Source organism: Cyprinodon variegatus, unplaced genomic scaffold (genome assembly GCF_000732505.1).
Source record: "Cyprinodon variegatus isolate N-32 unplaced genomic scaffold, C_variegatus-1.0 Scaffold1505, whole genome shotgun sequence".
NCBI classification, from domain to species: Eukaryota; Metazoa; Chordata; class Actinopteri; order Cyprinodontiformes; family Cyprinodontidae; genus Cyprinodon; species Cyprinodon variegatus.
In genome coordinates, this window is record NW_015151958.1 from 70,608 (window position 1) to 86,423 (window position 15,816).

The 15,816-nt window shown below is 41.7% G+C and overlaps 1 protein-coding gene across 2 annotated transcripts in view; it reads left to right on the forward strand.

Moving 5' to 3' along the window:
- The window catches only part of LOC107103692 (leucine-rich repeat-containing protein 16B-like), a 78,484-nt gene that overhangs the window by 12,598 nt on the left and 50,070 nt on the right, over positions 1-15,816 (forward strand). For both annotated transcript variants that reach the window (XM_015403488.1, XM_015403490.1), the window contains exons 3-5: positions 11,106-11,156; positions 11,265-11,324; positions 11,937-12,058. In XM_015403488.1, the coding sequence (XP_015258974.1) occupies positions 11,106-11,156; positions 11,265-11,324; positions 11,937-12,058 (233 nt within the window). The remainder of the gene's footprint in view (positions 1-11,105; positions 11,157-11,264; positions 11,325-11,936; positions 12,059-15,816) is intronic.

The window sequence follows — 15,816 nt, forward strand, 5'->3', positions numbered from 1 at the left end:
GCCGGGAGACCCAAAGCCCCAGGCGCCCAAAGGGACCCCAAGAGCAAAGGCACCAAGGAGGGGCCAGCCACGGAAATCAGACCCCCACCAAGGGAGGAGGAGAGACAGCCCCGAAGAGGCCCCCGAGTCCGCGGGCTCCGCTGGCAGCCGGCCACCCTGAAGTAGGGCCGGGCACCGAACACTGGCCCCCCCACGGCACCGACCGAAATGCCCCAGCCCCACAGAGCACCGAAACACGTCCCGCCCCCCGGCACCAAGCCCCGGCGACCGGCCGCAACCCCCACCGCTACCGCACCTCCCAAGAAAAACACACAAGCGGCCCCGCCCGCAGCCAGGGCCCATGCGCATCCGCTGCGAACCGGCTGCGAGCGCCGCGGGACCCCCCCCAAAACGCCCCCCAGGCCATGTTCAATGTCTTTGATGTTGATGTCCTGTGTAGTTCATTTGGACCTCTGCTGATAAACAGGCCAGAAGCAGCAGATTATCACAGTTTACCAGCAAAATAATCTGCCTTGCTTCTCTGGTCAGTTACTAACTGCATTAGGACCAGTGTCCCTCTTCTGTGAGTGCTGTTGGCAGGCTATTAGGATAAATATCGGATCTGTGGAAATATTGGATCCAGTGTCTGTGGATGCACCTATAGATCCCCTCAGTGTCTGTGAGACACATAGTGGAAGCAGTGTGGGTGCTTAACAGCCTTTGATTCTGGGGTTCTTTCATCAGAGAATATGGGGCAGAGAAGGGAAAAGCTCTGCTTTAGTGAGCAAAGACAAGCCAGCTATCCAAATAAAATCTGGGGCAGCCATCCTCTTTCACTGTGGACTAGAACTTTGATTCGACCAGGGACAAATGCAAAATGTAGTTCTCAGTCTTAAAGGGTAAGCTGAAAGGCTAACCATGGGGATATTACAGATTGAAACGGCATTGAGGCTTTAACTCTTAGTACACAGGAACTAAGACTCACATCTGTGCAGGCAAGATAAACAATTTCTAGTAAAACTAGTAAAATCAAGCTGTCTCCCTTCTGTTCATCAGGGATGCCTGTTACTTCTTCAACCCTTCTATAAGCAAATAAGCTTCTGCGCCTCAGCAGCTCAATGCTTAACTCAATGGAGGTTTCAATGAATCATTGTGTGGTGCAGACAGTTAGGAGAGTTTCTGTGTGCACTGCCTTTGATATTCAGACACTTTGATTTGTGCATCTCCCAAAAACATCTTTCTGGTAACCTCTTTCCAATCCATGGCTCATTTACTGCTCCCTGTTAAAGCTAAGCTGGAAGGCAAGAAGTGTTGCTGTTGCTTGGTACACACAACGGACGGACGGAAGGAAGGAAGACCCTCATGTTTCAGTGGATTTTCATCATCACATGGTATCTTAAAGGTATAGTGGAGGATTTTTGCGAATGTTTGAAAAGCCCTGCCCGCTCCACTTAAAAAAAATAGACATGCACAACCCTGTACCCGCTCCTGAGAGGGAACGCCTATTAAACGTGTGCGAGAGCATACAAAAGCCCATTTCTCCTTGTGCACGCTCTGTTTAAAACGTGGCTATTTGCATTGCTCATAAAAGCTTACCACATACCAATGGTAAGTGAAAATGGGCATAAGAACGTAGGATGGCCTTACATAACCATATTACCAGAATGATTGACAATTAGGAGGACCACTTAGTTTGAAGATCCACCTGGAAAAAAGACACCCTGTGCTACACCTTTATTTTATTTCTGACAGAGTTGGAAGACAGCTACAAAATGCCAAAGAATCACTCCCCCTTGTTAGCCATGATGGAGACATTGATTCTTATAGAAAGGTTTAGTTGCAAAACATAGAGGCTCCTTTATTCAGAGACTTGATTGGATTTACTTAGCAAACATGAATGTGTTTCACAAAAATATTCATACCCTTTAAACTGTTCCACATTTTGTCAATAGAAAAATTGCTATACATTTCTGTGTAATTCTATACGAAAGACAAACATAAGAAAGAAAAAAGTGAACTGGAAAATTTAAGGTTTATGCTTTTCAAATTATTTACATTTAATTGTCCTGCAGGGATGTTAAACTCTGCTCCTGTCTTTAGTATTCTGCGGCTTCTAGAAAGATTTCTTCAAGCTTTACCAAATTTAACTATCCATTTTACCATATACTCTAACCAGCTTCGCTCTGTGTTAGGAATCCAGTTTGTGTGGGTTGTTTGTGTGTAAAGGTCCTGTCCTTGTTGGGCCTCCTGCACACCTGTGGCTTGATGGATCATTACTGAGGAGTATTTGAGCAGTGGACTGTCACTACCTCGACGTCAGAGTGTTTGCCAGTTGTGAGTACTCTAGCCAAGCTGAGATTAGCTGAGTCTAACCTGAGCCTTTGTTCCTCTGAGTCTAATATTGTTTTTCATCTTTGCCTTTCGGCAGGAAGCCTTTCTGAGAAAATAGATGCCTGGCCTTCTCCCCCTCGAAGGATTAACAGAGTTCACACTGAGCAGGGGAAAACATCCACATGTGCCATTCAAGTCCCTTTCGGAAATCCAAGTGACAGTCCGCTCCATTGCTCCTCCGGGTCCAACGAATGTCTACCTGTCCATTCTCCAACGAGTTCCCTCTTCTCTGGATAAACCCACACTGACTGTATTTAAGGATTAAGAACCCCCTCAAATGTTAGTCCCACTCCAACAGTATTTAGGCCTCAGTCGATTTTCCTACAGTCCCTGAACTGATCACTGTGATCTCCCCTCCAGACTTTCCAGTTCCGGTTCACCAGTTCACTAAATTTCAGATCCAACTCCTGTAGTCATTTCCTCAATAAACCTGTTAAACTTTTCCCCTGGTTCTTTGAGTGGTTCTCTGTATGTGGGTCAGATCTCTTAAAAGATTCATGACAGAACACTCTGGCCAAACTGTTGACCCAGCAGAGGCCATTCAGAGAGCCATCAATCTGCAACAAACTGCCGTAACCAGACATGATAACACCTTGGTTGAATTATTCAACTAGCAAACTGAGTTAAACCGCTGAGTGATAGATTTAACCGAGGCTGTCAGTTTTTCTCTCAAGGCTCCGGGCCCAGCCGGTGAGCTAGCCCCAACTTGAGCTAACCAAGAAACCTTTCCTCCCCCTTTTTCTGAGTGTCAGCTACCCAGTCTGTCCAGGTTCGATGGGAACCCCAAGAAATGCAGGGGTTTCCTCATGCAATGTCTTATCCAGTTCAACCACGCTCCAAGTAAGTTTCCTTTTGATTCTACAAAGATCTATATAATTTCTCATCTCACTGATCGAGCTCTGGATTGGGCAGAGGTTAGACTTTTAACCAGGATCCGGATAAGATGCTGAGCTCCCGTGATTTGCTGAAACTTAAACAGGGACAGAAGTCTGTGTCTGATTTTGCTATAGATTTCCACATCCTGGCTGCAGCCTCTGGCTGGAATAGCGCGGCTCTCAAGTGTGTTTATTCTAACGCTCTCAATGACTCCATAAAGGATGAACTAGCCACCCTCGACAATCCTGAAACACTTGAGGATTTAATAAAAATATTGATCCAATTGGACAACCGGATTTGAGCCCGCTCCAAGGAAAGAGGTACCAGAACTTCTCCCAAATCATATTCATCCAATAGCTGTCATGATGGGTTTAAGGTTCTTAGCCCACATGCAGAACACAACGGAGGCTGGGTAAAAGTTTAACAGAGTTTATTGATCGTTTCACAAAACACAAGATAATGTACTGGATCAGGAACTGGTCCGGGCTGGTTCACTGAAGTCTGCAGAGATGATAGTTTGATTAGAAGGCAGGCAGATGAGTATTGAGTCTTTAGATAGTTCAGGATTTTACCTTGACTGAGTCTTGGCTTCTCTTTGAGAGAGAGAGAGGGAACCGTTGGGTCCAGAGACCCAGTCATTGTTTTTGCTATAGCCCTCTGTATTTATTTGTCTATCCTTATCCCCCAATACATCTTCCTACACCTTGTTTAATTGATTCTATTTTTTCTATTGTATATACTGTGTCTAAACATCCTCTTTTTTCTTGGATGTGCAATTTTTCCTGCTACTGGAAATACAATTTCCCGAAGGGAGTAATCCCAAGGGATTAATAAAGTCAAGTCTAAGTCTAAGAGACTGTTTGTTCAGCAGAGTTCAAGAGCAGCTGCAGCGTCTAGCTTCTGACTTTGAATGGCAGACCTTGATCAGAGTTTCCAGCTCTTCACTAAGAGCAGCAGGGGAATCCACATAGGAATCTTCAGGTTAGGCTCTCTAGGGCAGATTTGGCAGGTTAAGCTCATTCAGAGCTTCGGGCTAGAGACAGGTTTCCTGTGAGGCAAAAACAGAGGAGAGTTAGAATCAGATCTCTCTCAACAGACAACTAAGATTCTTCAGGTTCAAGGCTCAGGTTGCTAACCAAACTAAGGTCAACACTGCAGCGTCGAAGCAAGGTCTGGCAGCTGATTATAAAGGAGAGGTCTCTTGAGTAGATGCGTCTCAGGTGTGCTGGAAGACTCCAGGTCCAGGAGACCTTCTAGTCCTTCTACGCCTGAACCCATGCAGATAGGCAGCATAGACTTACTCCCGAGCAGAAGCAGCACTGCATGCGGGCTAAGCTCTGTTTATATTGTGGTGAAGCCGGTCATTTTGTTTCGGCTTGTCCCCTTCTGCTAAAAGCCAGGGTCCACCGGTAGAGATAAGGATACTGGCGGACCAGAAAATTTCTTCCACTTCTCCTCATCTACTTTTGCCCGCATCTCTTCTTATTCACAACAAGTCTCTCTCTCTGTCAGCACTGATCGACTCTGGCTGTGAACAAAATGTAATAGATTCTTCCTTCGTGCAACAGATGGGTATCGAGAACATACCCCTTCAGGCCCCCCTTCCAGTTTTTGCTTTGGATGGCAGAAATCTGCCCCAAATATCCCACAGACTCTCCCCATTCAACTGACTGTATCTGATAATCATACTGAGCACATCTCCTTCTATGTTTTTCCCACTGCCAATTCTGCCTTAATTTTAGGGTTTGAGTGGCTTTATTTACATAACCCCAAAATCAACTGGACCAACAGACATATAGATTCATGGGCCGAACAAAAACTCTTCTTTGGATAAATCCACGTTGACTGGATTTAAGGATTAACAAGAACCCCCTCAAACGTGAGTCCCACTCCAACAGTATTTAAGCCTCAGTCAATTTTCCTACGGTCCCTGAACTGATCCATGAGATCTCCCCTCCAGACTTTCTAGTTACGGTTCACCAGTTTACTAAGTTCCAGATCCAACTCCTGTAGTAATTTCGTCAATAAACCTGTTAAACTTTTCCCCTGGTTCTCTGAGTGGTTCTCTGCATTTGGGTCAGATCACTTAAAACAATCATGACACTCTGCCTCGGGAAGAAAAGCATCTCCACAGCATGTTGTTAGTACCAATATAATTTAGGATAGATGATCTGTTTGCAGTTGAAAAATCTTTAGACTAAGTTGTTTTCTCAGAGATATCTAAACCTTGTTATGTTGTTGTAACCCAAAGCTATCTGCTGTGTACCTGGGTATTTTAACCTACTTGTCCACTGATGTTCTCAATTAAGTTTTTTACAGTAAAGCTGTATTTTAATCTAGATAGAATTATTCCATTTTATTAATGGTCGTTTTGAAAGGTAATGATACTGGATTAATTGTATAGGTTTATGATCAAAATTCACCCTGCTTATAAAATTAGTTGTCTGCCCTTTAATTTCTTTCTTTCACCTATGCTATTTCTTCTTATGATTTATGAGATTAAATACTAAGGAAATACAGTTTAACTCTGCCAAATCCTACTACTTAGGCATTCCAACCACTACCATAGCCAAAGTTTCTGAAGAGTAAGTCAATAGTCAGATACCTGCAAACCTCATTCACAAATTGGATTTCTGTTTCTGAGCAGCTCCAGCCAAACCTTACATCATTCAGCCCAATGTAAAGTGACGGACTCACTGTAAACCTGCTGGTACTGGACTAAAGCTGTAAACCAATTGTCCCTCTTTGTCTGGCCATCTAGTGGAATTTTGGGTTTGTTTATTTGATTATATTTTTGCCATGATTTGGCATACTAATTCAAACCAGTGATAAGATCATTCTTTAATTCTATTCAGTTGTATTTATTAGGTGGCAACACATTTCATCTCAAGGCAGTCTACAAATACTGTTCATTAAAATTATAAAGAAAGATTGTTATAAGTTTTCTTTCTAAAGAAATCCAGCTGATTACATTGAGTCACTGACATTGCAGGATCTGCCCTTCCTGTTGCATGTAGCAACAGAAGAAATATTTTTGCAATGTGTTGAAAAGTTTGCTGCAATCCTGTACATAAAGCATGCATGTAGCCACAATGACAGGAAAAACTAGGTTGCCTGCATAGGTGTTGCAGTGAAGGCAAAGTCCCTGCCCCCTCCAAAGACACTCTGCTGCACCTCTCCGAAATTGTAGGTGACCGCAGACAGTGCCGCAGACACGAGGCATCTGATTGGTCAAATCTAGCGGGTAGGTCCCTCGTTCCTCTGAGATGGGGTGGGGGGTTTGTCTCATCTCAGAAGAACGAGGGACCTACCCGCTCCAGCCGGTGAACAATACCTCCTTAACGACCAACTCTTAACAATCATAGACAGGTTTCAGGTATTACAGGACACAATCCCCCCCTTAACGGCAATCCCCCCTTTAACGACCGACCCCTAGAATCATAGACGGTTTCAGATATTACAGGCTAATGATGGAACTAAACGACCCATTCATCGGTTACCATTTGCATGTTTCCGAGCAATACAAGGCCTTGCCCATATAAGACTCAAACTCACTGCGGATCCAGACATTTGAATTGAGAAAGCTTCCTGGAGAGGTGGCGAAATGTCTTCAAATCTTGAAAACCAAGTCCAGTGGATATTTTTTGAATTTTTACGGAATGACTATGACCTGGATGACTGAGAACCTTCATCAGCATCTGTTTCAAGACTCTAAACTCGTCAGCACAGGCTGCTGCGTTACAGGAATACAGTTCAAAAAGTTAAGCGTTTCTTATTTTTTAAGTTTTTAAATTTTCTCACCACTTTCTTCGCTTGTACTTGGGGCCATTCTTAAACACATTTCATCCAGATGTGTTTGGTGATGCAGGTATACATTAAGATGTCTCAATCTTGTACTTTGAAATTAATAATCATATTATTTCTTTATCCAAAATGTCAACATTCTGGTCCTCAAAAGAATGTCCTTTGTCCACAAGGTGTAGATGTACTGCAGAGTCTTGTCCAGAGGAGGCCACCCTTCTGTGTTGGGCCATGCGTCTGGGGAGAGGTTGTTTGGTTTCTCCAATATAAAGATTGGAGCATTCCTCGTTGCACTGAACAGCATATACCACTCCGCTCATATTGGGTCTGGGGGTTTTATCTTTAGAGTGCACTAGCCTCTGTTTAAGGGTTTTGTTTGGTTTGAAATGAAGTGGGATTTTGTGTTTGGAGAAAATCCTCTTGAGTTTTTCAGAGACTCCAGCAACATAAGGGATTGTGATGTTTTTGCGTTTCATTTTTTCACCGCTCTCTTCTGCTGCGTATCTTTTGGATTTCCTTGCTGATTTGATAATTGCCCAGTTTGGGTATCCACAGGTTTGGAGAGCATCTTTGATGTGTTTCTGTTCTTTGTGTTTCCCCTCTGTTTTAGTAGGGGCATGCTCAGCACAATGTTGTAAGGTTCTGATGACTGAAAGTTTGTGTTCCAGTGGATGGTGTGAGTCAAAAAGAAGTTACTGGTCTGTGTGTGTAGGTTTCCTATACACTTCAATGTTTAGCCTTCTATCTCCTTCCATTCTGACCAAACAGTCCAGGTAGTCAAAGGTAGTTTGTTGTCCTCTGCATCCTCTCTGGTGAATTTGATGTTGTGGTCAACAGTGTTGATGTGTCTTGTGAAAGCTTACACTTCTTTTAGCTGTATTTTGAAGAATTTGTCATTCACATATCTAAACCATAGATGGTGGTGGTGTTCCATTGAAAGTGTCTAATGCTCTCTTTTCTATTTCTTCCAAGTAAAGATTGGCTACAATTGTAAAAAAAATCTCTGAATTTGAAATAGGTTGTGGAAAAACAAGCCCCAGTAGCGTGCAGATCTGGTCCGGAGTAAAATTAGTCCTGTTGTTTAAGTCACTATCTTGTTGAAGACCTGCCCTGACTGTTTCCACTGCCTCTGTTATAGGTATTAGGGATGGGACGATTTATGAAAACCGTCCGAACCGTTCGGTTCGACTGTCTTGGTTCGATTCGCATGTGTTTCGTTCGGTTCATGCGCTGCTCCTTTTTCTCATAGGCGAAGCATTTACACTCCAGAGCAGAAGGTGGCGGTACTGTGACCAAAGCCAACCACCAGTAGTAAACAAGAAGAAGAAGAAGAAGCGAAGCAGCTTAGCCGGGTGTAGCAGGGAAAAAAATCAGTTGTGGAGAATTGTGTCTGAGGCGAGTGGGAAAGAACAGGAGTTGGAAGACGCGCCAGCAGCACTTTATAGGTCTGCTAACAGCAACATGACCAACATGTCATGCTAATCCCGAAATCCCACATACTCCGCCCCGCTGCGCTCCAGCTCCTCAAAGCCTACAGCCTCCACTGTGGCTCCTGTCCGCTCCCCTCTGAGTCCCTTGGAGATGGTAGAGAGCATGCACGAGATGATTAAATTCAAAGCAGCAAAACATACAGAAATAATCCAGGGTTTCCGAGGATCTTTTAAAATAATTACAATCCATTATTTTTTGGGGGATTTTTTCATTAATTTCATAAATTTTTATGGGATTTCGGTGTAACAATCAACATATACCGAATCGAACCGAAAACCGTTACCACGAAACCTTGATTTGAACCGAACCGTGGATTTTGTGAACCGTTCCACCCCTAATAGGTATGCATGTGAAAATGGAAGCAACATCAAACAGGGTTTCTCCTGGTGCCATCCTTAAATGTTTGACTTTGTTAGCAACGTCTTTGGAGTTTTCTATGTGATGTGGAGTGTTTCCCACCAAGGGGACTAAGATATTAGTAAGCAGTTTAGCAATGTTGTATATTACTGAGTTAATGCTGCTGACAATGGGCCTGAGTGGTGTTCCTTCCTTGTGAATTTTTGGGAGTCCATATAAGCATGGAATTCCCTCCCCTGGATATAATCTAAAATAGGTTGTACTGTTAATACCTTGTCTTTTTCGAGTTGTTTGAGATGGTCTATTATTTTAAGAAGTTGTCATGTTTCTTACTAAGGTCAAGCTTTTACAACATCAAAAAAACAAAAGAAAGACAAAAAGCTAAATTCAAAAAATCACAACAGAAAGCAGTGTTTAAACAAGAGAGCAACATGACTCAGGAAGAAGACTCCAACATCAAGGTCCAGTACAAGTGGGTCAAAAACCTGTCTACCAGACCACTGACAAAACCAGAGATGGATGAACTGAATAAAGGCCTGAATTTTGCCATTTCTTCACACGAAATACCCTTTGTGCAACTGATCACTGCCACTAAATCTGCCATCAGGAACAAAAACCTGGCTGAAATAGAGGCAGAGCAACTCAGAATGAAGGTAACAGCTACCCTGTCCAGTGCCAAACCACCTCCTTCCAACCTCCCACCACAGGAAATGAAAGCCATAACATCCCTGAGCCAGGACCAAAGCATCACCATATTACCAGCAGACAAAGGAAGATGCACCATGGTCCTCAAAACCTCAGACTACCAAGACAAAATTATCACTCTACTGAACGACACTACCACATATTAATCCTTGAAAAGCGATCCAACCAACCCATACAAAAATAAAATAATAAAACAGAACAATCCCTCCCTCAACGAGAATCATAGACAGGTTTCAGATAATTCAGGCTAACAATGGAACCAAACGACCCACTCGTCGGTTTCAATTTGCATGTGTCCAAGCAACACAAGGCCATGTCTATATAAAGCCTCAACTCACTGCGGATCCACACATTTGAATTGAGAAAGCTTCCTGGAGGGGAAGCGAAACGTCTTCAAACTTTGGAAACCCAGTCCAGTGGATTGTTTTTAAACTTTTACGGAATGACTATTATCTGGATGACTGAGAATCTTCATCAGCATATTTTTCAATAGAATCAATCTTATTTCTTATAAGAATATGAAACCAGAGCATAAACAACAATAAATATATGGATAAGTTAGTGTTGTGTGGATTAACTTGATTATTCAACATGGATGACATTTTGATTTCAGAAGTGGGGGAACGCAAATATCTTTTAATATAACTAACTTAAGGATGTTTGACCATCCAATTGGGGACCCGATTCAGTGGCGTATCAGATGTTTGTAAAGTGAGATTTTTGTGACAGCCAATGACACCAGAAAAGACGGAGGGCTAATCAGGAGCTTGTGGGCGGTCTAAATTCAGTGAAGTGGGCTTCAGCTTAAGCTGAGGTTTTCCGCTTGGTTTTAGTGCTCAACGAATTGACTGTATCGTAACTTTTTTTTTGGACAGTAAAAAGTGCAGGGGAACAAAACAGACGTTTGAAAAAGTCCAGGGGACATGTCCCATCTGTCCCACCAAAAAATTATGTCAATGTTCAGCAGTGATGACGTCGACTGAATGCAGTACATTTGAGATAAACTACAGTAAAAAATGGCAGCCAGGTTCAGCATCACTATATGACTTCACAAATGCTCTCCTTTAAGAATTGTGAAATGTATCAACAGACTTATAACACTTGTTATGGGGCTCCTAGGATTTAGAATTAGAACTATTATAGATTCAAGCAGTGAATTCACAATATATGAAAGCCTTTGTTAAGAAAGACATGTTATTAACATTGATCTGTTTATATGATAGAGTGACCCTGTACTTTTAATAATTAATGTTACACTAACCCAATTCCACCATGTCTAGAAATGTATTTAAAATGCTGCAAGGCATGCCTGTTTTTTTAGCTAGCATTGCAAGAAATTATGTGTCACTAACACTGAGATTTTTTAGCTGGATCAATACAGGAGTATATACCTCCTATCATTACCATGGAAACTCCTTGGACCGTTTCTTCCCTGTGGGGAGTGTGAATGTGCAGTGAACCTTTCCGCAATCTCCATTCAATTTGACTTTCTTTTTTTTTGCAAGGTCCTTGCAACATGGCGTCTTTATTTCCTGGCTCCAAAGATTCCTGCTAAGGTACTACTTATAAGCTTTCTCAAGTAAATGCTCTGTGTGAGTTTTTTTTTTTCTTTTATATCCAGCTAAAGTCATTAGTGTTTTTTAAATACTTCTTTGACCCAACAGGTAGAAATTACATTCAACTTCTTGGAGATTCAAGCTTTGAATTCCCACCCTGATCACCAGGTTAGTGTACCTAACTCTGCCTTCTGCTCACATTGCCACAAATGCTGTACTGCTGTTTGTGTCTGTCTTAGGACTCTTATGTCCCTCTGGCCTTAAAGGCAGTTCTTTATTTGTTATCTAGAAAAGAGAGACTTCATTGCATTTTTGTCAATGAATATGATGGATTTTTTTTTTATTTCTGCATTTTCATCCAAAGTTAATGATATTCTTTCATTTAGAACAGAACATTTTGTTCCTGAAACTTTCACTTTGCTCCCTTTTCACTCGCTTTGAGGCTGAGTGCCTGATCGTTTATTTTTAGGCTTCACTCAGGAGGCGGCAAGAAGCCTAATATCTGTTTTGACATGCAGCGCAGTGTAGCACACTGTAAAGCTTGTTAAAAGTATTATAACATTTCCATATTGACTTGTAAAATAATAAGTAATTAACATGTTTTGGTTTGTCAGAACTGAGTTGAAGACAAGGACGACTTTAAAAAGTAGGATACATCAGGAACCTGCTGTCCATTAGGGATTGCTAAGGTGCTATAGGCAGAGAAAAATTACAAACATAGACCTGAATCTGAAAAGACAGAAGAAGAGTTTTATTGCATGTCTTATATTTTGTGTGCAGGTTATTATAGACACAGACAAGTCTGGTTACACCCTGAGGTTCGAGTCCCGTGAGCACCTCAATCATGTTGTTGGCCATATTAATTTCGCCCTGTCCAGAATATTCAACAACTCCATCTTTGCGTAAGTTACCCCTGGCAAGAGAAAATCTGATTATTAGACTTCAATGTTTAATCTTTCTGATTATGTGTCTTTTTAATGCACATCATAGAGCAACAGTATGTAAAAATGGTCAGCAAGAGTTAGCATTGGTTTTAAGCAGAGTATTATACATTTTTATAGCTTATTATTTTGCAGCATAAATAGCTATTTCTCAGCTTCTTGGTCAATAGGATTTAAAGGTTTAAAGGTAAGTGAACTGCTTTTTGCAATTTTTTGTTCCTCTGTGAAGATTCACAGAATAAAGAAGCAATTATGTGCAAACTGCACGTCAACAAGAAACTGCAGAAAAAAGGCTGTATTTACTATTATACAATAAAATTTCATAGCAATATTAGGCAACAACATGAAAATATTAGTACTACTTAAAAAAAAATGCACAACTCCCAAACACCTTGCTTTATATCACCTGATTCCTTCTAGCAGTTTTTCCATAAAGAAATACTTTAAATGTGACTAAAAATATGTCGCTAAAAGTATGTTTAACATTAATTACACAGCATTGTGCGTAATTTTACAAAAACTTCCATTAAGACAAAAATCGCATAGAAGAAAATATATTCATACTCTGCATATTTTTAAACGTTTTTCTTTATTTGAAAACATAAATGATGAAATGATTGTAAAAATGACAACAATTTTCCAATCTTGGTGTAACATTTGTGGCTCTGAAAAAGATATAATTATCTGGACCAAGGCAGTTTGGCTTGCTAACAAAATGTACAATAAAGGTATTGTTTTAGGCATGCAAGGTTTCCATCCCAAACACTTCCTGATATACTATGAATTATGCATTACACACAGATCGATAAAATCTTCATTGCTCCAAAAAAGCAAATAACAAAAACATTCTTCTTCCTACTTTGGCAATTTTGGCTTTTGGGGTCAAAGTAGATTTTAATTCACATGGTTTTGATGTAAAAAAAATAAAAACAAATAAATAAATAAAAAAAAATACAAAGAGAACATACACTCACCGGCCACTTTATTAGGTACACCTGTCCAACTGCTCGTTAACACTTAATTTCTAAGCAGCCAATCACATGACGGCAACTCAGTGCATTTAGGCATGTAGACATGGTCAAGACAATCTCCTGCAGTTCAAACCGAGCATCAGTATGGGGAAGAAAGGTGATTTGAGTGACTTTGAACGTGGCATGATTGTTGGTGCCAGAAGGGCTGGTCTGAGTATTTCAGAAACTGCTGATCTACTGGGATTTTCACGCACAACCATCTCTAGGGTTTACAGAGAATGGTCCGAAAAAGAAAAAACATCCAGTGAGCGGCAGTTCTGTGGGCGGAAATGCCTTGTTGATGCCAGAGGTCAGAGGAGAATGGCTAGACTGGTTCGAGCTGATAGAAGGGCAACAGTGACTCAAATAACCACCCGTTACAACCAAGGTGGGCAGAAGAGCATCTCTGAACGCACAGTACGTCGAACTTTGAGGCAGATGGGCTACAGCAGCAGAAGACCACACCGGGTGCCACTCCTTTCAGCTAAGAACAGGAAACTGAGGCTACAATTTGCACAAGCTCATCGAAATTGGACAATAGAAGATTGGAAAAACATTGCCTGGTCTGATGAGTCTCAATTTCTGCTGCGACATTCGGATGGTAGGGTCAGAATTTGGCGTCTACAACATGAAAGCATGGATCCATCCTGCCTTGTATCAATGGTTCAGGCTGGTGGTGGTGGTGTCAGGGTGTGGGGAATATTTTCTTGGCACTCTTTGGGCCCCTTGGGACCAATTGAGCATCGTTGCAACGCCACAGCCTACCTGAGTATTGTTGCTGACCATGTCCATCCCTTTATGACCACAATGTACCCAACTTCTGATGGCTACTTTCAGCAGGATAATGCGCCATGTCATAAAGCTGGAATCATCTCAGACTGGTTTCTTGAACATGACAATGAGTTCACTGTACTCAAATGGCCTCCACAGTCACCAGATCTCAATCCAATAGAGCATCTTTGGGATGTGGTGGAACGGGAGATTCGCATCATGGATGTGCAGCCGACAAATCTGCGGCAACTGTGTGATGCCATCATGTCAATATGGACCAAACTCCCTGAGGAATGCTTCCAGCACCTTGTTGAATCTATGCCACCAAGAATTGAGGCAGTTCTGAAAGCAAAAGGGGGTCCAACCCGTTACTGGCATGGGGTACCTAATAAAGTGGCCAGTGAGTGTACATAATTGCCTTGTACTGCCATGGGAATCCAGACCTAAACTGAATGAATATGCTAACTAAAATTTTGAAGTATTGAAAGGAAACACAGAAGTTGTTTTAATGACAATACAAGGAAACATTTACATTTTATTTGAATAGATAAAAAGGAGAAAAATCAGAGAGAAATATTCAAAGATCTATGTACCTTTTTACCTGGCTCTTTATCCTAAAATAAACAGTATGTAATCAAACATTTTATTTGGATATAATTTAGGGATTCCTTAAAGAATGTTTGGTATCACCTCTAGATAAAAGATTTTTTTATTTTTGGCAGAGGATGATCAGCCACATAGTTTATTAAGTAGCAATGGAAGAGCCATACTGCTGAGAGCATCAGTCTGGAGTGTGAAGTGCAGACTTGCAGCTCGGTGCGCAAAGACGCATATCTGCACAAGCACAGCTGGCAGAGCAAAGCAGTTTCTCAGAGCTGAGCGAGCAGTACCGGACCAATCCCGGTTATTTTCTCAGAACCTTCCGCCGCTGCTGCCATGATCTATCTATGCTACTGCAGCATGTGTATCGCTGCGCAGCAGGTGGGCAGCAGGATCAATTAAGATGCAGCAACACGGGTGGTACTGCTTTGCTGATTACAGCTCAATGATGCAGTTTAAATGTCTGGCCGACTACCCACTATTTTTTATTTAGTCTTGCCTCTCGTCGACTAAACCTCAAACTACTCTTGTTTTATTTATTAAAGATCCATGTTTAGTTTGCCAGTTTTCATTATTGTGATGAAAAGAATTAGCGTCAACGAAATTATTTTGTCATCTTCATCCTTGACGTAAACAACACTGGACCAAGGTTAAAATCCCTCACTGGAGTGTTTCAGGCTGCAGTAACTCTGTTTGCTAGCATGTTATTTATGTTGGTTCCCTCACATTATTAATTATATAGCTTTCTATGAAATCTCATTCATGTTAGTTTGTCTTGGTATCAAGAGTATGAATTTACAGTGTTCTGCTTTATCAGGACGGGCTTATGTTACTTTGCTTTCTTCCTCTTTCCTATTTCATGCATTTATTTAGTAATTTATTGACATATTTGGAAATAAAGGTCAAAGCTCTCTTGTGTCTTAAGTATTCAAATTGTGTGCTGTTAAATTAATTAGAAAGACAGCAAAAAGCATTGATCAAGCTGAGCTAAGTCTTCATCTGCTCAGGCAGACCCCAGTGTAAGTCATTTTCTTACATCAACACTGCATGAAAAGTGAGATTTTCGTCCCCGTAAACTCCCGCAGATCTCCCTGATTTTCGTCAGTTAACGACAATTTGCAAACCGCGCTTGTCGCCGTTTGTCAGTGCCACAAATTGTCGGGAACGGACTCTGACGTATGTGGAGAGCGATCAGCTGTACTAATGGCCCTAATTAGCATATGAATGCAGCAAACCTGCGCGGCTGGCCAGGTCTGGCTTGAATAACCTCCTCAGTATTGGCTGAAACCACTATTCTCAAACAAGTGAAATCGCTTGGATTGGCAGCAAAACCCCACG